Genomic DNA, 22,329 nt, shown 5'->3' with positions numbered 1-22,329 from the left:
CAAAGCTTGCTGCAGGGTTGAAGTTTTGTGGAGAGGATTTCCTTTTAACTTAGTTAACTAGCTCCGGCGGCAACGACCTGGACCGGCTGTCCAAACCATTCAGCTCGCCAATGATGATCCCGAGGGGGTTCACCTCCCCTTGAAATTATTTCACATCCATTATGCCTAAGATTTCGCAAGTCACAAAGCAGCCGTATGCAGGTGACTTCATAAAGAATCGCCCATTGTTCAGCCTGCCATTCTCTAGCAACTCGCTCGACAATGGCCCAAGGTCAAGGAACGAGTCATGACCAACTCAGCCAGAACCCTGCTCTCCACCCGCCTCGCATACGCCTGACAGGCCGATCCATCATCATTGAACCCTTGAGTGCTGCCCACGCGGAAGATTTATTCTCGTGTGTCGGTGGACTCGAGAACGCTTCACTCTGGACATACATGCCGGCTGGGCCTTTTGAGTCCAAAGCTTCGCTCGAGACTTACATAAATTCCATCATATCCTCCGAGGATTCGGTATTCTCAGCGCTCATTGACCCCGCCAGCCAACGGGCGGTTGGATACTTGGGCCTGCTGCGCATCGACCTCAAAAATCGCATCGTGGAAATCGGCAGCATCATGCTCTCGCCTACACTGCAGCGCAGCACGGCAGCGACAGAAGCCTACTATTTGATAGCGAAAATGGTCTTTGAAGACCTTGGGTTCCGGCGCTATGAATGGAAATGTAATAATCTTAACACTCCCTCAAAGAATGCCGCTATTCGGCTCGGGTTTACATTTGAAGGAATTTTCCGCCAGCATATGATTGTCAAAGGGTTGAATCGAGACAGTGCATGGTTCTCAGTCATTGACTCTGAGTGGCCGTCAATCAAAAATGCGTTCGAGAAGTGGTTGGATCCTACAAATTTCGACGCAGATGGAAACCAGCGCAGAAGCCTGGCATCATTTCGGTGATCGTCGGTGTTCTGAAGGGGGTGCGGAGTTCCATTGGTATGAATTGGTGTCATGCATGAGCTATATACCATCTCTACCTACTTATACCAAGCTTGAGAGTGGCAGTTTCATTAAATATCGACTCTCAATCGCTTTGCAAATAGCGGAAATGGGAAATCGGATCCCACTCAGCGGTTTCAAGGGGACTTCTTGAAAGCCTACAAATAATTTTAAAGCAACCCGAATATCTGATCTATATACTATAAGACCTTCCGTCAAAACAGATCCACAATCCATAGGGTGGTCCCTAAATCCCAAAAGGCCCTCTGTTGTTTCTAAGAATTTTGCTCCAAGATGCCACATATTGTTAACGCTATTGACACTCCGAAACCAGGTTTTGCCTTTTAACCACGCTAATGAGTCACGATTGAGCGTACCACCACCCCGATAAATGACAGGAAGTCCCCCATCTTTGCACTTCTGGAGCGTGTGGGCTTTCCACTGGGCTAAATGGCTGGAAGAATTAATTAACTTGGAGCTCTCCTGGAACACTGTAGCTCACCATTGATCTGAATTTGTATTATTCCAATCTGCTCATAGAAAATGGCCAAATCACGAGACATTGAACACAGGAAGTAAAGATAAGGCGTCAAAGCACACTTGTGCTTCCCTAGAAGGCAATAGAAGTAGTTTATATAAAAGCGGCATCATACTTTGATCCTCAATAAAAGAAAGACTTATACGGAGTGTAAATTTCGGATTAATAAATTAGGGCTATACCATGTCATGCTATCTGAGAGTAGAATCTTAATTTGTGTGGTGTTGTTAAGTGGATGGCATGCATTGCCAATTTGTCAACTTCGCCAATTTGAGCATTAAATATTGTTTTATGAAGCTTCAGTCACCAGTAACTTTGTATTCCTGGATTCTAGCCAAGCTTTCTCGGGAAATGAGCGCGGAAATGTTCGCACCATGTATCCGACTTGCCAACAACACAGCTCAACAGTGGTGTGAGTGACTCGCCTGGGTGCAGGGTGCTGGGGGGAGGGGGGCCATTCAATTATTAATACGCCGCACTCCGTACGGAGTACACAGAATTGACATGTAAAGATCTAGTAGCATATCTGAGAAGTCTTTTAGAGAACATCCAGAGTTGGTTAGCTGCTTAGAGTCGACTACGGAAATCACACCTTTTTTTAAAAAAAACTACTTTTTGTTACTTGTGTCTTCATATTTGCATTCTGACGGCCTCCCCCGCAGGATCCAACCACATATAGCATGGCTACCTCACCAATCGCCCAGTTCCCCGGATTCAGTGGTACCCTTCTCGATTCCGACCAATTGCGCGCCCACCCATGTCTTAAGTCCCTTCAAATCATGGTCAATGATGCTTTTCGCGAAGGTAATCATGACCGTTTCCCCACCTTGGACGCAGTATCTGCAACTCTGGGTACACACGGCCGGTGCATCGTCATATTTCGAGATACCGACGTCGACAAGATCAATCCCGTAGCGACAGCCATGATCAAGTATTACAACCCGGCTGTGGGGGTAGATCCAATTGGGGTAATACACGCCAATGGAAGAATCGAGTCAGAACATGGTCAGTGGTCGCGGCGAAAATTAAAGAGTTTTCATTCTCCACGTCTAGCTCGGGAATTGCTCTTCTTCCCTACGGTTCTTTCTTTCTTTCATTTCTTTACCTCCTTTGTTTTTTCTTTTTTTTTCTATTATTTTTTATTTTTTATTTTTTTTTAAATTTAATAAAAATCATAGACACAGAACGACGTCGGCTAATGTACGTCCCACGGCAGGATATGACTCAGAGCCTGCTGACCTTCTATCTATTACTCAGTGGGAACCGGCCGCAGTGGCCATTCTACAGGGTGATCCGTCATTGAGAAAGCTCGGTTTGGCAGTATATTGCGTCGATCAGTTGGAAATAGATCTCATGAAGCGCCTGGAAGAAGCCCGCAAGAACCAGTCCGCAGTGTCGGGGGCACAGAGTAGAAGTCATACCTCGGCATCTTCCGCCAAAGTCCAGAAGTTAACGCTCTGGATCAGAGCAAAGCAACATCTGGCGCCATATTGGGAGAGGCGGGGCTATAAACTTGTTCATACCAAAATGTATCCAAAGGGCATCTGGGGTTCGCAGGCTGAACTGAAGATTGTTACACTGAAGAGAGATATGCTTAGCAGTATTGAATAGACATAGAAGCAAAATTGACAAAACGGCCTAAATTCTAAACCCGTGTGAGCCAGTGATGTTCTAATATATCAATTATATCTTGGCCCTGTAAATATGTTTGGAGCCCTGGCATCTCCATAGGGACGGCTGTAGATGCAAGTCTGTATGTTTGGAATCTTTTGTTAGAGATATCCAAGTCCTCATATCCACAACGAGTGTCCGCTTGACTTCGGTTATTGGACACAATGCTGGATCGATCAGGTCACGCTTTGGACCTCGTAGGCACTCTGGTTACGGTAGATGGCACCATTGGTAGGCAACACATAAAAAGTATCGACGGAAATATCTTTTTGATAGCCCGTATGAAGGGATCCTCCCCGTGAACAACTCCAGCGGCAAGCCGCAACAGGGGTGTCGAAATAGCGATTTGCGTGATTACTGATCGCGCCGACCGCAGCTGTTTGGTTGACGTTGGAATTGACTCCGCCGGGACCGTGGGAAGGCTATACGCTAGCCTACTTCTGGACTAGGGCCCCTTTCATCTGCGCTCCCGTTCGTATCGGGATGTGAGCAGGCAAATCAGAGCGCATGGAAACTTGAGGAAGCTCGCTGGTGCCTAAGGAAGACAAATCATTCCCGACGCGATGGCCACAACTATCATCTCCCATGATGGGCTGTACAGGATATAAATACCCAGCCATGAGCGTTTCAATGCACCTTGTCCCCAGCTCCTAAAAACCAAGCCCACAATCACCGGACCAGCATCTTGTTGCCCGGGGTTTCCATCTTCGTCACTTAATCTGCTCAAACTCCTAAGAGATCCGGGGAATCCCAAATTGTCAAAATATTCCTCGCAACTAGCCGACCATGGCTCCAAAAGAAGGGTCCCACATCGTCCACCAGAAAGTTCACCCCTGTCTCTGGTTTGACACCCAAGCCGTCGAAGCCGCAACATACTACACCACCCTCTTCTCGCAGAGGCCGAACGCCAAGCCCGGCGATGCCACAGATGTCTCCCGCATCACATCCATCGCCGAGCCGCTGGTGACATTCATGCTCTCGGGACAGGAGTATAGCGCGCTCAACGGCGGGCCCCACTACACACACTCTCCGGCCGTGTCGCTGTTCATCACCTGCGAGGACCAGGCGGAGGTTGATTATTTTTGGGAGAACTTCCTTAAAGACGGCGGCAAGGAGATTCAATGTGGGTGGATCGCGGATAAATTCGGCGTGTCCTGGCAGGTTGTACCGAAGGCTTTGATGGAAATGCTTTCCGACGAGGATAAGGAAAAGCAGGAACGCGCGAGACAGACGATGTTGAATAGCAAGAAGCTTGAAATTGCTAAGTTGAAGGCTGCGTTCGAAGGGCGGGAATGAGCGAGGAGTGGTTTATTAACGTCGCCAACAAATATGGAATACGAAAGAGGTGTACCATTTGAATCAGAATTCAGATAATGTCTTCCCTTTGTATTAACTGGTTATTTCACATGCAACTAAAGGAGCCATCACCGTTAAAATTCATCCATTTGAGATCCCATTTTGACCTCCATAACATATATCAAAGAGATAGCCAGGCCCATAATTCACAATTTGACAGAGCGCACAGCAATAAAGCAAAGACACAACACAGAAACAGGAAAATCAAAATAACCCCAGGTCATTAAAGTTACAGGTTTTTTGGGTCTTTCTTGCAAGGATTAGTAGTTCAATTCTCCATCGCCAGGACCACCCACAGCGTCCAAATCCTCGTAACTCTTTAGGCTTCGGCCTTGAACAGCTTCGCGTGGCCCCATAGCCTGAGCACCACCGCCAGCACTATCCCCCCATCGTCCACCAGGACCAAAGCCTCCCATAGCAGCCAATGCAGCTGGATGGCCAGGTGGAACGTAAGGAGCTCCGGCGTTAGGGGCGCCAAACATACCACGGACGGGACTAAGTCGACCACTACTTCCGGGACCGGTGCCGCCAGCTCCGCCAAATCGACCCCCTCGACGATCATACGGACCGGATCTATTATAGTGACGGCCTCCTCGGCGAATTACACCAGGGTTGTGAAGGCCTGAAGTGGCTCCTCCAGCAGCACCAGCCATAGCCATTCCACCACTAGCCCAACTGCCAGCATTCATGAAACCAGGAAGGCCTGTAGAAGACGAGGGCATTCCTTGAAAGGCGCTGCCAGCCATGGATCCGTTTGCACCGAAATTAAACGGCATATTTGCAAAATTAAATCCACGTGGAGTACCGGCTGGTACATGGCCCGGTGGGAAAGGGAAGTGCCCATTGCTAGCAGCATCAGATCGTGACGGAGAAATATGTGCAGGATCGAGGACATATGCATTCACAAGGGTAAGCTGGGTGACAGTTAGCACAATCGAATGTCTTGGACTTAAAAAAGGTTGAACGTACCTCTTTCTGGATCTCACTAAACCATTCAGGGTGCCTCTTCTCGACGTGCTTCCTCCAGAAATGGTGAGCTTTAAAAAGCTTAGTACACTCGGGAACCTTGCAACGGAATTTCGCTTCATCCTCCTGCTTGACAAATTTGTTGAGTTCCTCTTCAAGGGCTTCCTCAACAGGCCTACCACCAAGCTTCTTCAGATCCACATTTTCAGGTTCTAGGATTTGAAGTAGCTTTTCCTCAAAGGTCTTGACCCAATTGAAGGCGCGATAAATTTGTTGTTCGCTCTTTGATGAAAACCGTGGTGGCTTTTTCTCTTCACTTGGGGACGGTTCCGCCTCACCTTCTTCGACCTCTTCTTTCTTCTTAGACGGATAAGGCGCACCAAGAGCGCTTGCTTTGGCTGCAGCTTTAGCGTGCGTACTCAATCCAGACCGAGGCCGACGTAAATGGCCACCAGGGCATTTGCGAACCAATTCGTGAACCGAATCGCTCTCGAACACGCAGAAGAAACAGAAGTTGTGAACCCGTCTCAAGTATTCCACCATTAAATCCAGCTTTTTCTTTTTGACAAGGAGATCCTCACTATCAACCTCATCATCATCTGTCTCGTCCTGTTCTTCTCCCTCTTCTGCCTCTCCGTCTTCAAGCAAGATCATTTCTGAGTCGAGATCGAAAGACTTTGATTTCTTTACCTTCACAGGTCCAGTAACAGGTGGTTGCAACCATCCCTTTCCACGAAGATCTTCAACGCGCTCCTCAACTTTGGCAATACCATCGGCAGAAACCATCTGAGAATCCAGCTTTGCCACGACGCGTTTTACCAATTCAAGATCCCGATCGATACGCTCCGGAGCAGAGAAAAGATCCCAGAGTGCTTTTTTCTTCGGATTTGCTGGCGGAACATGAACACCAACGTGGCACACGAAATCTCCACGAACAGGGTCTTGGATGGTCTTTTCGTTCACAGCATCCAACGCCTTTTCTGCGGTGGAGTTCTCGGTAGTCCCGTTTGAGGCCGTGGTTGCTTCAGCTTCTTCGCCCTCTTCATCCCTCCCATCACCCCTTTCAATCACGGCATGGGGCTCTGGAGCGGGGTGAAGCATTATCCAACCGATTCGATGACACTTTTTCGAAGGATTGGGATCACTTAAGCTCAGCCATTTAAACCCACCGTCTCCTTCCCCAAGATTCTCCTTGCAAAACTCTTCAATCTTTTCACGACTGACATTGGGGGCCAATGTTTTAATAAGAAGGGCTGGTTGTAATAACGATTCATCCCGAAGGTCGCCGCCTCTTGTTGGTAAGAGGTCGAGAACACTCAGTGTTTCACCCACTGCGGTTGCTTCTCCTTCCTCTTTCTCAACAATCCCGCCGGCGCCGTCACTCTCGCTTTTGTAAATTCCTTCGAGTGTGAATTCATCGAAAAGCCCCGAATCAAGGTCTTGCAACCATCTATCATATGCTCCGGACCTAAACTCCATCAAACGCTGACGGAAGGGATCTCGAATCTCAGAGACATATCGCTCTTTGAACCACTCCTCATTTCGATGTCTTTGCACAAACGAACGAGCAGTCTTGACTTGAAAATCTGACTTATATGCGTCGTACGCTGTCTGAATGAGGCCTCTTTCCTTTTCCCGGTCCTCTCTGGCCTCGCGCTCCCCTTTGACACGGTCGGAGGGACGTCGACCACCATGCTTTGCTCGTTCTTTCTCTTCTTTTATAATCTGCTCAGTTCGCCACCATTCAGCGAACCAATTGAACCCAACCTGATATTCGAGGGTCAGAGGATTTGGAAGAGGGTTGGTACGAATGATGGGCCTGCCGGTTTCCTGTCCAGGGACATATCTGTCGATGTTTGCCGCGGTTGGCGAGGGATGGCGCCGGCGCTCTTCACGATCACGGGCAGCGTGATCTCGCGATGCACTGTAGTATTCATCACGGTTGACACGGTCACCTGGCTGATATCGATCGATAGTGATGGGAGAACGGGATCTTGCGCGTCCGCTTACTCTGCGGCGGTCCTGCGAAACCCCTACTGCGTATTAGAGAAGCTGGTCTCGGTCTCAAATACGCAAGAACCATAACCGGGGAAGTGGAGACTTTCTTGGGTTTTTGTGCTTTTCGGGCAGGGTGACATACCTGGGGATCTCCTGCGATAAGAATCCACACCCGATCGCGATGTGAAACTCTCTTCATCGCGCGTCCACCTGGTGTCGGATTTGCTCGGCGGAGGAGGCGATCCAAAGGTGTCATAGGGATCCATGGCGAGTAACACTAACGAAAGGACACGTTTCCACGCTCAGTCAGTGATTGCCTCGATGGGCCGTGTAGTTCAAGAAAAAATTATTAACACAGCATCCAGGATTGGATGCCGGCGAAGGGCGCAAGCGCTATGTCACAGGAACTTCAGAGTCGAAGGCCACGGTCGGGAAGGGAGCCAATGGGGTAGAGCTATTGGTGGACATTTTGAGGGTTAGACTGGGTTTCAAAAGCAGAGCGGCACGTGAGTTGCGGCAGGTCAAGGGAAGGGGGCATTAGCAATAGATAAAAGAAGTAGAAGATCCAAGAAAGATAAACTAAGCTACAAAGAGGCTATCGCTTCCGAAACGATCTGGAGAGCATTGAGGCCGGCCTGGGTTGGGCAAGAAAAAGGTACCACTAGGCGAAGGCAGTGAAAGAATAGATAGGTTTTGCGGGGGTTGCAGTCGCGTCCCCTGATCAACGAGGAATATGAGTCCAGAAAGAAGAAGAAGGAGAGGGTAGAACCAGATGATGGAGTTGGAGGACGAGGGAAAGATAACGGGCGAAGCGGCAAAAAGGTGCAGGTGGAAAAGGGAGATATGACAAGGGATTAGGCAACCTACAAGTAGCCCTGAAGAAAGATAGCAATTTCCCAAGGTCAAGAGCAAAGCACAAAGCTCCTCGGGAAGCTTGACAATTGACAGCGACAACGACGTCGTGATGATGGTCGTCGTGAGGACAAGACGGGTGGCCTGGCGCGGCTAAGAGACCTCATGGCGGGTCGGTCATGTGACCGAGAGCCGCGGGCCAGCCAATGAGAGCTGCCGGGCCCATGCTCCTGGGGCTAAACCGCTTTGGGCTGCGCTGACGACCTTTTATCGGAGAGACGGAGGACAGACTCCCAGAGTGCTTCGTAGCATATACATATCCGCAGAGTAAAGTAAAAGCGGGTGGTTACGAAGTACATTGCGTGGGAACGAGTGCCTTGGATTCTATTTAGTGAGCTCTGTTGAACCACCATTTCGCAAGTTTGCTGGACTGTGGTCTAAAAGCCACAAAACCACGCCAAGCCAAGAAACGACACCGGTTCAGATCAAGGCCACGGGATGCATCCAGAGGTGGGGAGGTCCATAAAGCGTTACCGGATAGCTTCCTTGTATGGATATGGTAGCTTTTTGTTTAAGTGCACTGGCTCGGCGTCCTCACATCTGACCTGGGGCCGTTCACCCCATACTCACATTCTGAATTTTGGTTGAGACTGCGCGCCGCATGATGCCTCTGGAGATTGAACCGCGAACAGAGGAGATTCTGGAAAGGTTGGCTGCCATTTACCCAGAGAGCATTGCTCGTCACAGCACAGCTACTTGTCTTTGGAAACGCCACTTAATTGTTTCAAAATCACCAATCTCATGCTTGCCCGTGTCTAGCGGGATGCAGAAGCAATCAAAAAAGCGGCGGGAAGCAAGGTTTGTGATCTATATCAGATGAACATGTTTGCTGCGGAGGCGGAGATATCTTCCGGCATCCATTGCCTGTGAATGTTATTGCCTGTCTTTGTTGTCTTGCAGGAGACATAGGAAGCAAGCTGAAGACATCAAGCGCAAAAATAAAACAAGATGATCTTTTCTGCTTTGTTATTTCCGGTTCTATGGCCCAGTCGATTCGCATCTAGCCCATGAGATATATGCGATGCCTGCTGGAAATCAATGACATATGTCCTAGACATCCGTGCGCCTCATATTGCTTTTTGCCGCTTCTCCCGACTCATCCATGACAATGTTGAGCTGGCCCCAGGTGATCAAAATATGAAAAAAATCCAGGAAAGAAAAAGAAAAACAAAGAGAATCCCATGCGGTCGGAAATAAATTCCTCTTTCCAATGTCTCTGCGGGGCCGTGTGGCCGCAGCAAAGAGGTAAAGAGGCACGTGCGAAGAATCACACAATCTGCTGGACAAGCTTTCTCAAGGGGTCCTCATACCACGTAACTAACCACCCAGTATGTACGGAGTATGCATGTATGTAATATATCAGATTGACTGTCATATTGCAGGCTCCAACTTCTTCACACGAGACTTGGTGCGAACTAACTGGACTCTCTCCCCTCTTAAGATGCACTAACTATTATGTTCGCCTGCTTGGAAGACGAACAACCCCAACCACGTGACAGTTCTGGGCAGAAATACCCCCCTTCGCCTCACTATCACGATGTCAGACACTATACAGAGTATTCAATGACAATATGCTCAATTTGCCCTGTTGCCCATCCCCTCAGCCAAATGGCGGTGAACAGAGCTATGAGGGCTGTGAAAACTCCCCCCCCAAAAAAATAGCCAAGGCTGAAACTTTCTAGGATTAGGCATCAATGTCATAGTTTGGCAAGCCCGAAATTGGGCTCAAAGAAGTCTCTTATGTTTGTAAGATCCTGATGAAGTCATTGACAGAGTGGAAAAAAAGTACGCTGGCGTGCGCTTTGTGAGTAATCAAGGTTAAATGCAAAGAATTTCAAAAATTAAATAGATAATTTGTATGGGAACAAGGTGGCTTCTGTTGTTGATACGAACAAACTATGACGCTGCACCTATGTACAAAAATATGTGAGCTGAATCTCTACTACATACTCCTCAAATATGGCTTGGGCTAGAACCAGGGTTCGGCATCTTGCTTTTCTTTTAGCAGATCCATTTCGCCGGAACCGGTACGGGTCACGGGAGCAACTTGATAATCCAGATGCACGACAAAGGTACGCACAGAGCTATCCTCTTGCTTGTTTAAACACTGTGGGGATATGCCACTTTGACGTTGCTTCTTTCCTCGCGGCCGCAGTGAACGATAGACGGTTCATGCTTCGAAAATCCGCGGCCGAAACCTCAGAATTGGTTTAGAATCCTGACTGGATTGAATCGTTTTGAGATTCCATTCAGTATGGATCTAGAGATTAGGGCACTTTGAGAGCGAACAGCTTTCAGCACTTGAATAGCCGTATAACCTGTTGCAGCGTCGATCACGGAGGAAAAATGACTAGCAACACATAATCAAACACCTTGCTGGTAGAGAGTGAGAAAGAATAGCAGGACCAGTAGATAGCCGAAGTGGGTGAGCCTGGTGGAAGAGATGGGTGAAAGAATCCACAGAGTATTTAAGACAGAGAACGTGACTCGGTCCATGTGAAGACGCGAAAAGTATTCACATACAGAGTATCCCGTACGGAGTAGAGACATTCTTATCACAGCGTTAGGGTCGGAGGGATTCATTGCTTCCAATTCATGGAGGTGGAATATGATAGACGGGGCAAATAACCGGTCCGGGGCCCCTGCAGGGTCGCCCGCTGGCAGTTATTTCCGGGGCATCCAATGAGTTGGCAAGATGATGCGCTCTTCGATGTGGGACCAGCGATGCACAACTCTGGTTTGGGCATTTAACCAGAAAAGCCACAATAAATGGCTAAACGAATGCTGGATGAGAAGGAAGTACGCCAATCGTCTGGCCGAGAATACTCGTGTTGCATGCTATTACGGGGGTAGGTGACGTTGCCCTCGTTTTCCACAACCACACTCGTGCAATAGGCCGAGATACCTTTTCCTTTCGTCCACTTTTCAAAATAAGACTGGGGCAAGGTAACTTACATTATTGCCACTTTCTTGGTGGGGGCAGTTGAGCCCCAGAAGTGGATACCATGTCGCTGTCACCAGGTACGCAATGTCAGATACTTCCAAGTGGCACATTTATAGGATTCGAAACGAAGCTATCTGTCGAACAGCTGCGTTGACCACTGAATGCCTGCCCGGTTACATCTTCCATCACGTGGGCGTGCTACGTAGCTGAGAAGAGTGCCTGTCTGGCGTGTGGAGGATGCTCTGGTCCAGGGGTGCGCCATCCAGTCATCTGCCGAATCAACACATGACGCGAGATTCTCAGGGTCGACACGTAGATGAAGCCTTGGGATGAAAGGGTCATTGTGATTGACCTATGTGATGCGAATGTTTCATTAAATTAGCGGATTCAGGGAAGCTCCATCGCGATGGCAGGACCTGACTCGCAAAAGGTAGGCAAGTCTACTTACTTACTTTTGCCTCGTTGCATCAAATGCGGCAGCAGCACAGAGTAAGCCGGTACGAATATACCCTCTTGATAGGGTTGATTGTGTATCAACAACATTTGAGGCCGCGTTGTCGAGGGGGCCTTCGCCAATACTGCCAGTGCCCTGAAAGTAGTGCGCATCGGAAACAAGTGGTTTGGGCCCAGGAACTGTTTTCAGCCTCATGTTACGTCGAAGCAAAGTCGTGCAATCTATCATTCGAAAGAGAGCATGTATTGGATTTTGTAGATCAACTCCGGTGGCAGGCCTGATATCGATGCAGAAACAATTTGGATAGGAGGGGATATTTTCAGGAAGCGAAGGACATAGCCCACTGGCCAAATAGATAAGCCTGGGCAAAAGTTACTTGTCTGAAGTCAATAACGCGATGGACTCAGACAAGGTTGCAGGAGAAAAATGCTGAGCTGTTTTGCTTCACAGCTGAATCACACAAGGCGGTTCCACAAGCATTATCAATCAAGTTTCCAATTGTCCAATAGAGAGACAAACCAAAGAGAAAACAATGTGAAAAGAGCATAACATGCCAGGGAAATATATTTTGAAGCATACTGCACCTTAATAGACAGTCTCTTAAGGCGAAGTGGGCAAGTCCAGAACAGCTAATGCTGTGAAGCTATCAAGTCAGCTGATGCCTCCATCTGTACTCAGTACCTCTTAACACACCAGACTTTTTGGAAACCACTGAACATATTGACACAGACTGGTCTAATATACATTTGTAGTATCTTTAGACAGAGTATAGAGTAATGCTGGGTCCCCAAGCTGCTTAGAGAAGTTAATGGACTCACATCTAACTATCGCAGCCACATTGATTTCCTCATATCCTCCTGGCACGACATTGAGGACATTAGATCATTGTGAACTCCGCATGCAGGTGCCTGATAATCTGTACTCGGCCTGTCGGTCTGCAGGGTAAAGGGTTGCAACATCAACTAGACCGGGCCAATTTCTCGGCTCTGGGACTCAAAACCCGCTGCTGTTCCTCATGGAGGATCCAATTTGGGAAAGCAAATCACGACAATGCGCACATCAAATGCTGTGCTCCCCCCAGTTCTACCAAGCTCCAAGAGTTCCTAAAGTTTCGAGAAGAAGAATATCCCTGCTATGAGATTCTCTCCAGCAGTGATCTTTGACATCTGATTGATGGTATGTCTTTCACGACGAAGATAATAACAACTTTCCTCAAACAACACGATAAGTGCCCGCCCAACCGGTCATTTCGCATGCTGATTAATTAAACCCCATGGCAGTGAGGGGGAGTGGCAGCGTCCAGCTGGTTTGTGTATCAACGTGGTATGTATGTTATGTGTGTATGAACGCCGTACTCCGTACGGAGTACTCCGGACGTCGCTCAACACGTCAATGATGTGATTGAGACGCTAGGACTTGAATTTCTATACTTGCTTTTGCGAGGCTGTCTTTTGGATGAAACTCCCGTTGGAACGGTTCTTTCCATGATGGAAGGGATCGCTTTGCCCGGGGGGAGAAACAAAAAGGCTATCAATTAAAAAAAAAAAAAAAAAAAAAAAAAGGAAAAGGAAAATTACTCAAAATACTCAGGCTGACGTTCGTCGAGTTTTTCTTTTCTCTATATTTCTCCGTACTCTGTTGGAGGGTGGTTGTTTTCTAGGGTCTAAAAGGATTCCGGTAAGATACCTTGCATGGGGGAAGAGGGAGAAGGATGGGGAGGTCAAGGGTACCATAATCCGCCGATGTCCGCCCTGCTTGGAGGCCAGGGAAAAAAAAAAGAAAAAAGAAAAAAGAAAAAAGAAAGCAAAGCGCGAAAATTTCTCAGCCAAATTTAGATGCTCATCGGCAAGAAGCGATGCTTCGTGTCCGATGGGGGAGCTCGGTGTGACGGGGCTTTTTGGTCTTGGTCGTAACCATTGGCGACGTAGCCGCACCGGCGAGGGTGGTCCTTGGGGCTAGTGTCGGTGCTAATACTCCGTAGGAAGTCGGCCAATGTATTTCTCTTCTGGAACGGGTGGGTGCGTTAGAGAGGTTTTTTTTGCTTGACATCTGCGAATATCGAAATGTCTTTTTTGTGAAGCGCATCGATCCCTCGATTCTCCAGCTGAAATCAATTGTCAGCTCGCTGTATCAAGCATGAATGGCTAGTCGTATTACGATGAAATACAGGGAGAGTCGACAATTTAGCGGAAGCTTCTTCGTTCCGCTGCAGATCCGGTATTGTGACTGGTCAGATCGGGTGTGATGACATGGGTGGCTGGTAATGTTGAAAACCTGCCTTGGCGGGTTTGGCCTGAGAACTGGCACGCGGGCAACCTGCAGTGATCCTGCGGTGCAGAGGCGCTGGGAAAGAGAATGGACGGGAGGAGGCAGGTATGTCTTCTGTAGCCATGCATACAGCACAATCTGCAAGAGCCTCCTCTCCTTCGCTGGGCCGGCATCGAGGCCAGGCCCGTGGCGAAACAGCGGGTGGCCTTTTGGGGAGGACTGAATTTGTTTTTCAGAGACGAGGGTACGGTTCGGAGACACCATTACGTACACGCTGGGTACGGATCGTATTCGAGTTCCGAGAAGGGAAAGGCGCGATGGACTGGGGTTCCGAATGCGCCATTGGCCGTGCTGAGGTGGGGCGGCTGAGCGAGAGGCTAACAGGCCCAAATCTAGCCAGTCATCTTCACCGACACTGCGAGAAAAGTACTTATTCTCCATCACGGCGCCCTTGATTCGAAAATATTCCAGTTCTCCCTGGACAATTTGAGGAGCGAGTGCAGTTTGTCCCCTTCGCTGGCCAATCTTGCGAGGTGAATTTTTTTTCTCGCCGCGCCTTTGCCGTCCTCCAGAGGGAGAGAGAGAGACAGAGTTGCGTCCTAACGGCTCTTGAGGATCACAGACCACTCAGGGTGCGACCTTCGCTTCCCCTGGTTGGCTCGTTTTTAATTTCCTTTCCACCCCCCTCAGCCGACGTCCTATCTGGACTGCTCTTTTTTGCGTTTTAATTTTCGGTGTCGCAGCCAACGACAAGCCGCCCTGGTCACCTGACCGCGCTCGCCCATCGCCCCTCGCGGCGTGCTACTGGCTGTTCTTAAAAATACGCCCACTCGCCCTCGCCCTCGCTCCGTCCAATTGTTCCTCCAGGAATTCCTCACCACCTGCTTGGTCGCTTGCCCCGAGCTTCTTCTCCTCTCATCCAAGCCTCCTCCGTCCTATCAACGAGTCTGCCTCCGTCAGACGTCGACTCTCGCGGGTCAATCCGTCGTTTTGCTAAGCGCTCTTCCCCCCCCTCCCCGCCATTGAGACAAAGCCCATTGTTGGGAGCCCGCGAGCTGAGAGGAAGCCCCAACCGCGGCACCCGCCAGCCTCGCCACCCAATAACGTGTCTTCCACGGCCAAGGTAAGGAGGCAATTTCCACCGTTTTCCCGCTGACTCATCCGGAAGCGCCGTCGTCATTGGGCTTGACGGCAATAAGCTCTTCCAGCTCCTGCGCCCCCAAGTCCTCTTGTCACCCCTTGTATGTTTTTTTTTTTTTTTTTCGTGTGTTAGGGAAAAAGACCCCCAAAATCCCGCCCAGCTCTCATACACTGCAGCTCTGCCCAATCAACGTCCTTTGCCGCTTACCAGATCACGCACACCGATTCGCTGTCTGACTGGCTGCTGATTTGATCGAAGCACAGACTGCTGCAGGAGCTTAATCGGTCCCGGTCGATCCTCCTCTCTCCATTCGGTATGCAGCCATTCACATCTCCATCTGTGCCCTCTTTTTGTTTCCTCGTTTATTTTAATTTACCCCGGGCACCAGTCATATCACAAGCCATCACGCTCCGGGGAAAAAGAAGCTTTTTAAACTGATTTTCAACGCTTCTGTCCCTCCTCTTTGATTTGTGCAAACAATCCACACTGCGTTGGCCTTTTGCATTCCCCAGAAAATTATATGCATGTTTCCCGCAAGCGCCTGCATCCACACCCTCACTATCCCATGGCCGTTTTGGACCCAAACACCTTTGTTGTTGCAGCAGAGATATGTGTGTGGGCAAGAAAAAAATAAAAAAAAAAATAAAAAAAAACCTGCGCCGACACCCGATTCTCTTGAGTCTTTCTCCCCGCACAGATTTGCCCTTAAACTGTATCCTCTCGGAAAATTATATGGGGCGATTCGCCAATCAGCGTCTTCCCCTTTCGTCCTCCTCCGGTCGCTCCGGATAATTTCTTGAAACTCCCCCATCTCCCTGTCGCAGAGACGGCGGCTCTGGAGTTGATTCTTGCTTTAGCTGCGTTGATCACACCCGCTTTGTCCGTAGCTTTGCAAGCCCTGCCATGGCAAGGGAGTGGCAGAAGCAGGAGGCCAAAGTGGGTCCTGTCAGATGCTGGCGTTTCCCAGCCTCTCTTTTCGCATTGAGCTTCAGTCTCCCTGCACTGCATGTCACCCCGAAGCTCGAGAGCTGTCTGTGCCTCCTGGTCGTGCATATTATTGACAATAATTCCCATTCTTCTCCCTGCTTGCTTGCTGTTCCATTTCTCTTGAGTCCTAACGCGTGATCTGACGATGCAACGTGCCATTTAGGAAAGATCTCCACTGAGTCACAGTGATACAATCGTATTCAAAACGCTCTAGCTCGAGGGAGCTTTGAAATCCACCGGAAAATAATTCTTGGTTTTCCCTTGCCCCAGCAGCTTTATTTTACGAGCTTTACGATACACGTGCAATTTCTCACCCATTTTTCGTCACTGTCGACTCTTCTTTTTCCTTTTTTTTTTTTTTTTTTTTTTTTTTTGTTTTTCCCTCCTCTTGTCCCACCGACAAGCGACCGTCCGACTCTATTAATAACCCACGATACCGATTCGCAGACTGATTATCAGTTTGGCGCCAAGCCCGTGAAGGTACTGTTATTTCTCACTTCCAATACCGTACCGTACCGCATTTTTCCCCCGCGCGCGCAGGCTCACGCACATAAATAAAAACATTGCTATCCCGTGTTTTGAAGCGCGTATATCCATGGCCTGCGAGATACGCCGTCTCGTCCCTCTTTTTCTTCTTTTTTCGCCCCTTGTTTTTTTTATTTTCTTTGATTTAAAAATCATGATTCTAACGAGGTGTAAAAGCGCGACAAAAATAACATCGAGTGAGAGCAAAGAACAAGACGTGCAATCCTCGTGGTGTTACCTAATCACCCTCTGCCGGCCTCTGACGACTTGACAGCCAGGGCGCTCGTTTCGTGGGTGTGGGTTTTGGGTGACTTCATCAAACCCGGTAAGTGGTGTGTGGATGTGTTGTTCAACTCCCATGCAGATTTCCTCCGGCGGTGCTGCACGCATTAAACTCTTGCATTGCCAACGCATACATACCCCAGTTGACAGGCCACCATATCTTTTGTTCCAATCTTCTTTTGCTTTTACCCCTCAATTTTTGTTTGGCCTTGCATCTTTTTTACATTCTTATTTTATATTTTATCTTTTTTTTGGCCGATTTGACTCGCTCAGTGGAATAAAATTTCTCACTTTTCGCCGCTTTTCACTGGCTGGCGTGCCCCATCTTCCAACGCGAACGGTCCCCGGTTCATACGCCCTGGCATTGGCTTATTTTTATTTTTTATTCTTATTTTCACTTCATTTTATCCACCCTCGTTGTTGTGCTATTCATTCCAGTTTTACCCGCTGCGGTACTTCTACATTGTCATCGCAGGCGCTGACATCACCATCCTGGTACAGCTTATACTTCACCCCCCCCCCCCACCGTGCTTGGCAAAGAACCTCCAAACCCTTCGGGTTATCGCTGCTGTATAGTTTCGGGCACCGCCTCAGCTTTCTGCCCTACGACGTGGCCCGTTAGCCCTGCCAGTGAACACCCATCTTGATCATTGTACACACGGGTTCAGACCTGAGTCTTCCAGTTTGGCCTAGGCGAATTTTCATCGGGCACTTTGTCGCAAGCGTGACAAATCTGGGAATTCATTTCGCGATCTCCGGTAATTTGGCCTTCGCCCTCGTGGTCGGTAGATTTCGCACCAACAAAAGACGCAAAGTCGCATCGTCCCAGCATTGTCCGAGCCTGACAACACATCAACGCGTGAATCGTCGACTGTGACCCTTGTCACTGCATCAAGGCCCAACCAATTCGCACTGTCATCGCGCTGTTTCCGCGAAGGCAGAAAAATATCAAAAGAACTCATAATCGCGTTGAGATCATAGTTCTTATTTTTTTCCCCTTTTGACCCTGGACGAGTTTGTTTCTAGCTCTGCATCCATACGCGTCTTGAGATTCTTGCTCTCTCTCCCGCGACCCCATAAAATCGAACGCTCGGATTGCATGTTATTGGTGATTTGGATTTGTGCGTGACCTGTCCGATCCTTAATTCGTGCATTAAGTGCTAATGCGACCGTGGAGCTGCAGGCCATCTACATCGAATCAGCGATCGCAAAACCGAAGACTCCTCCTGATTGCTCCCCCAAGGCGTCTTCCGGCACCAAGACAAAGCCTTTATCCACCCATTCCTGCCGGCCGATTGGAAAACCACTCCACAAAGAAGTTCTGTCAACTACCCTTGTCGCAATTGTTTGTGGAGAGAACAAATAGATTGCTTCATTATCCCTCGACTATTCGACCATTCGCCCTGGTTGACGCGCCTCTAGCCGCTTCATCGGTTGGCAGCCAGGCAGACCCCTCGCGGCGCGTTACCTCATCTCCAAACAAACGATTCTGTGTGACGTGCCTGACAACCCTCCATCTGCACGTCCTTGACTCTTCACACCATGGAGTATTCGACGCAATACCCACAACCCCATAGTCAACACCCACATGCTTCTGCACATATGTCTGGCCCTTACCAAACATCCCAAAATACCGCCACGCCTGTTGGACAAATCGCATCCCCGACGAACCCCCAAAGCCAAATTCATCACGGCCACACGAACCATCAAGCATCACCGATTCTGCCGTCGCAATCGCATTATCAAGCACCGCAACCAGCCACTGGCCAGGTGCAGCAGCAGATGAACTTTTCTCAACCTTATGCCGCCATGGCACCTTCATACGGAATCTCTCCCACGCAGGCGGCAGCAATGGCGACAGCAGCGGCTTCGGGACAGTTTTTCCCTCTACATCAAGAGTCGATGGGTGGAATGGGACAAGCGGCGCGTGGATCGCCGAGAATGCCACAGGCTAATAAAGAGCGCCACCCGCGATCCCCCCCTCAGGTCGCCGGCCAGATGTCCTCATTACCCAACCAAGTACCCATGCCGCAGAATGCATCTATGCAACAACAGCGAAGAATGAGTCAACAGATGAACAGCCCTCATGTCCAAAACGCGCAGCCGGTTATGAACCACACCATGTCTCGCCCATCTGGGCAACCGTCGATGCCACCACCTCCCCCAGCTCACCAGCCGGTGCAGCAAAGTCAGCCCTCACCAGAAATGGTTACAGGCCCGGCAGAGGAATCGCCATTATACGTTAATGCCAAGCAGTTCCACCGCATCCTGAAGCGACGCGTTGCGCGCCAGAAATTGGAAGAACAGCTAAGGCTTACGTCGAAAGGAAGAAAACCTTACTTGCACGAATCCCGACACAATCACGCGATGCGACGGCCTCGCGGCCCCGGGGGAAGGTTCCTTACTGCAGAGGAGGTGGCTGCTATGGAGAAGCAGCAAGCTGCTAACGCAACTGGCGTGGAAAATATCCCGAACCACGCCGCTTCCAAAGACCACACTTCTGGCTCCACAGGTGTTGCATCCAGCACCACTATCGGACAGAAACGGAAAGCCGCTGGAGCTATGAACAGTAATCAGTCCAAAAAGGTGAAGCCTGGCCTCCAGCAATCCAGGATTTCAATGGCAGAAGGTGGTCTTGAGAACGATGTCGATGCAGACGGTTGAATGATACGCTTTACGATAAGATTATCATTTTTTATTTTTCTTTTCTACTTGTTCTTTCTTCTGTTGCTATCTTTATCTATTACGTTAAATTGCATGAGCGAAGCGGGAATGGGATTGCAAGGATCACAAAAGGAAGATCCGCAATGTTCTGAAGACTCTTTTTTTGCTGAGCAAATCAAACTCCAAGATAACTGCATACTGTCTGTGGTTTCTCTGCCTTTTTTTTTTTTTTTTTTTATCTACCTTATATCTTTTTATTACACTCGGAGCACTCCTACATATCCTTCGTATGACGACGAAGGGTCTATTTGGAAGTGCACCTGCAGTTCCACTCCTCTATTCATACCCACTACTTTACTCCCTCCCGCCCTCGTCGATGTCATGTCTCGCTAACAAAATTGAGCTTTTGATACCGAAATTCCTCTCATACGTTTCCCTTTCCATTTCCATCCTTTTTCCTATTGTTTTCTGCGATCGCCAAATTGATACTCATGAATATTTTAGGAAGTTTTTTTCTTACCACCCTAAGGATACCAGTTTGCTATTATTTTGTCGTTGTTACGTTTTGCGTGTGTGTTCCTCTTCTTCCTTTTTTTTTTTTTCCCTTGCGAAGCTTGGGCTTGTGTTTCCTTGGGTTCTGGGTTTTCTTCTTTCTCCCACCCTTTCTTTTTTCTCTCTGAAATTGTATTTTCTCAACTTTTGGATTTGATTGTTGATATGAATCTCTGGAAGCACACTAGGAAGGAACGGGAGGAATTTCACTTGAATATCTCTTATCTTCTATTTTTTTTGGGCGCTACCCCTGTTTTGTGGGATGGAGCAAAAGTGAGAAATTTGTTAGCTTTTTATTTTGACTGGTATTCTGGAATGGTGTAGGATCTTTGGCGGAAAGGGTAAATGGGCACAGAGATATATATAACTCAGTATTCCTTCTCATGTCTTCTTCCCCTCCCCCTTGATTTCTGTTTCCCCCCCGCCGGGGTGTATTTATGCCTGGATATTCTTGGCTATTCTGTAGATTTATGGTAATCTGTAAGGATTCACCCGCGAACCCCCTTACACAGACAAACAACCCTTGTGAGAGCTGGGCTAGCTTCAAATTCCCTCAGCTATACGTTTCTGCTGAATCAATGGCTTGACAGAGGTTTGATTTATGAAGTATTTGTAGTCTTGGTGTCTTTTTAGCCTTACATTATACCCTGGTTTCTTTCATAAGGGAAATTTTTCCAGCACTCACCACAGAATATTTGATAGATTAACATGTGGTAATAGTGATGAGTGTCATCTTCTTTCTCTCGAATGTGTCTCAGTAGACTGTTGACAGACTTGTACCCCGCGAACAATTCAGAGAAGGACATGGGAATTTATGTGACTAGGGGGCCTCTAGTGTTTTGCTAGGGAGGGGAGATAAGAGTGTGAGTTGCTTTATCTGCGTGAAGTCGAATATGCAACCACCGAACACGTTGTTCAAAGGATACTCTGCATTTAACCAAGAGCCATAGCTAGCTATTCAAACGTCACAAAAAGCCCTATGCAGGCTACTTATTTTAACAACAATGCTAGATTCTCTGGGGTAATCAGCAGTCAAACCCCCAGTTGGTGGTCAAGACAGTTGGCGCGTTAAATTTCTCCTGAGAATGCAGTTTTACATTTTTTACCCCAGGCACCTCTTGACTCTGGCACCCCTTGATGTAATGGATGTGGTGATCCGTTCTTCTCGGAGTTAAAGCAGACGGCTCTCTCGGCGACTAGGACGAGGGAGGATATCATATGGGGGCATATTCAGTAGAGATTCGCGGCAAAATGGTGGGAAGCAGCGTACTCATGATCTTTACAGTCACTAGGAGCAAGCTATCAGTGATTGAACCGCGCTCTGTTACCTTTAGGGGATTCCCCTAACAAAATCGCCCTGGCCTGTGGACCAAAAAAGGAGGAGCCTGACTTGATCTATCCTCTCATACGCTCACCCCCTCAGTGCTTCGTCTGCCTTGGAAATGATCAATTAGCCTATAATGCCAGGAACTACTCATTCTCTCGGCTGGAGCTCCTCAAAAGGCATATGCATGATTGCCATCTTTGCTGTTTGGCTTCAGATGCTGGTTTTCCATGGCCCTCATCCATCCTGTTCGGAGGATGTACAAGGCAGCGTGCATTTTCGATGGAAGTGGCGCAAACACGCCCGGTATAATGTGGCTGGTAGATCTGACATAAGCTGCCCCTTATTCGCTGGCTTCCGGGCGAGTCTGGGCCGAACCTTAATTTCGCTGCTTGGTCGACGGTGGCTGTTCCATGGACGCCCATGCTCGCTGTCTGCTTGTGACGTTGGCGAGAGCGAGTGTGTGTGTGTGTGTGTATGAGCAATCTCATCAAAGGACATTCGCTGCAGAGCTGTTCCAGTCCGGAATCATCAACTCCGACGACTGGCTTGTTATCTGTTTGCAAGAACCCCTGCGGCTCAGCTCGTACGCACAGAGGCCTCCTGTTGCACAGGGAAACGCGGTGCATCCCTCCACCACCGCCATCACCCCCCGACGCAACCCGTGGAGTTGTTGACAACTTCCCCGACGAACGCGCATAATCGTACGCGGTGTCTTCCGAACGCCGATATTTGATGCGTTAAAGGCACAGACTTCGAC

The 22,329-nt window shown here is 48.8% G+C and overlaps 8 protein-coding genes across 8 annotated transcripts; 4 read left to right on the top strand and 4 right to left on the bottom strand.

The window, feature by feature from the left end:
* The first annotated feature begins 86 nt into the window (after positions 1-86).
* On the top strand, positions 87-1,317 carry CIMG_02377 (GNAT family acetyltransferase). The gene has a single exon (XM_001248605.2). It carries the CDS (start codon positions 262-264, stop codon positions 946-948), a length of 687 nt encoding a protein of 228 aa, XP_001248606.1. The 5' UTR covers positions 87-261; the 3' UTR covers positions 949-1,317.
* A 744-nt stretch (positions 1,318-2,061) lies between these two features.
* Positions 2,062-3,136, top strand: CIMG_02378 (uncharacterized protein; the record flags this gene model as incomplete). The annotated part of the gene is made up of 2 exons (XM_001248606.2): positions 2,062-2,530; positions 2,742-3,136. The coding sequence occupies exons 1-2, from the start codon at positions 2,206-2,208 to the stop codon at positions 3,134-3,136; spliced, it is 720 nt and encodes a 239-aa protein (XP_001248607.1). The 5' UTR covers positions 2,062-2,205.
* Positions 3,137-3,710: 574 nt separating this feature from the next.
* Positions 3,711-4,651, top strand: CIMG_02379 (3-demethylubiquinone-9 3-methyltransferase). The gene has a single exon (XM_001248607.2). It carries the CDS (start codon positions 3,983-3,985, stop codon positions 4,490-4,492), a length of 510 nt encoding a protein of 169 aa, XP_001248608.1. The 5' UTR covers positions 3,711-3,982; the 3' UTR covers positions 4,493-4,651.
* CIMG_02380 (arsenite resistance protein Ars2) lies at positions 4,564-8,482 on the bottom strand. Its single transcript, XM_001248608.2, has 4 exons — positions 8,384-8,482; positions 7,659-7,970; positions 5,522-7,551; positions 4,564-5,466 (listed from the first exon to the last, which is right to left on the bottom strand). The coding sequence occupies exons 2-4, from the start codon at positions 7,780-7,782 to the stop codon at positions 4,813-4,815; spliced, it is 2,808 nt and encodes a 935-aa protein (XP_001248609.1). The 5' UTR covers positions 7,783-7,970; positions 8,384-8,482; the 3' UTR covers positions 4,564-4,812.
* A 3,088-nt stretch (positions 8,483-11,570) lies between these two features.
* On the bottom strand, positions 11,571-12,021 carry CIMG_02381 (uncharacterized protein; the record flags this gene model as incomplete). The annotated part of the gene is made up of 2 exons (XM_001248609.1): positions 11,571-11,724; positions 11,825-12,021. The coding sequence occupies 2 exons, from the start codon at positions 12,019-12,021 to the stop codon at positions 11,571-11,573; spliced, it is 351 nt and encodes a 116-aa protein (XP_001248610.1).
* Positions 12,022-13,657: 1,636 nt separating this feature from the next.
* CIMG_12690 (uncharacterized protein) lies at positions 13,658-14,535 on the bottom strand (the record flags this gene model as incomplete). Its single annotated transcript, XM_001248610.2, has 3 exons — positions 13,658-13,831; positions 13,874-13,930; positions 13,984-14,535. The coding sequence occupies 3 exons, from the start codon at positions 14,533-14,535 to the stop codon at positions 13,658-13,660; spliced, it is 783 nt and encodes a 260-aa protein (XP_001248611.2).
* Positions 14,536-16,981: 2,446 nt separating this feature from the next.
* CIMG_10928 (uncharacterized protein) lies at positions 16,982-17,861 on the bottom strand (the record flags this gene model as incomplete). Its single annotated transcript, XM_012358947.1, has 5 exons — positions 16,982-17,127; positions 17,168-17,244; positions 17,321-17,397; positions 17,474-17,632; positions 17,700-17,861. The coding sequence occupies 5 exons, from the start codon at positions 17,859-17,861 to the stop codon at positions 16,982-16,984; spliced, it is 621 nt and encodes a 206-aa protein (XP_012214370.1).
* A 376-nt stretch (positions 17,862-18,237) lies between these two features.
* Positions 18,238-19,921, top strand: CIMG_12689 (CCAAT-binding transcription factor subunit HAPB). Its single transcript, XM_001248613.2, has one exon. The coding sequence runs from the start codon at positions 18,572-18,574 to the stop codon at positions 19,691-19,693; it is 1,122 nt and encodes a 373-aa protein (XP_001248614.2). The 5' UTR covers positions 18,238-18,571; the 3' UTR covers positions 19,694-19,921.
* The last annotated feature ends 2,408 nt before the right edge of the window (positions 19,922-22,329 follow it).

This window comes from Coccidioides immitis, assembly GCF_000149335.2.
Source record: "Coccidioides immitis RS genomic scaffold supercont3.1, whole genome shotgun sequence".
Taxonomy (NCBI): Eukaryota; Fungi; Ascomycota; class Eurotiomycetes; order Onygenales; family Onygenaceae; genus Coccidioides; species Coccidioides immitis.
This window is presented reverse-complemented; position numbering and strand designations above follow the sequence as displayed.

Coding starts and splice junctions, on each gene's coding strand:
- CIMG_02377 (XM_001248605.2), top strand. CDS start 262: ATGGCCCAAGGTCAAGGAACGAGTCATGACCAACTCAGCCAGAACCCT.
- CIMG_02379 (XM_001248607.2), top strand. CDS start 3,983: ATGGCTCCAAAAGAAGGGTCCCACATCGTCCACCAGAAAGTTCACCCC.
- CIMG_02380 (XM_001248608.2), bottom strand. CDS start 7,782: ATGGATCCCTATGACACCTTTGGATCGCCTCCTCCGCCGAGCAAATCC. Junction 7,552..7,658: donor TTATCGCAGGAGATCCCCAG/GTATGTCACCCT, acceptor AATACGCAGTAG/GGGTTTCGCAGGACCGCCGC. Junction 5,467..5,521: donor TTAGTGAGATCCAGAAAGAG/GTACGTTCAACC, acceptor ACTGTCACCCAG/CTTACCCTTGTGAATGCATA.
- CIMG_12689 (XM_001248613.2), top strand. CDS start 18,572: ATGGAGTATTCGACGCAATACCCACAACCCCATAGTCAACACCCACAT.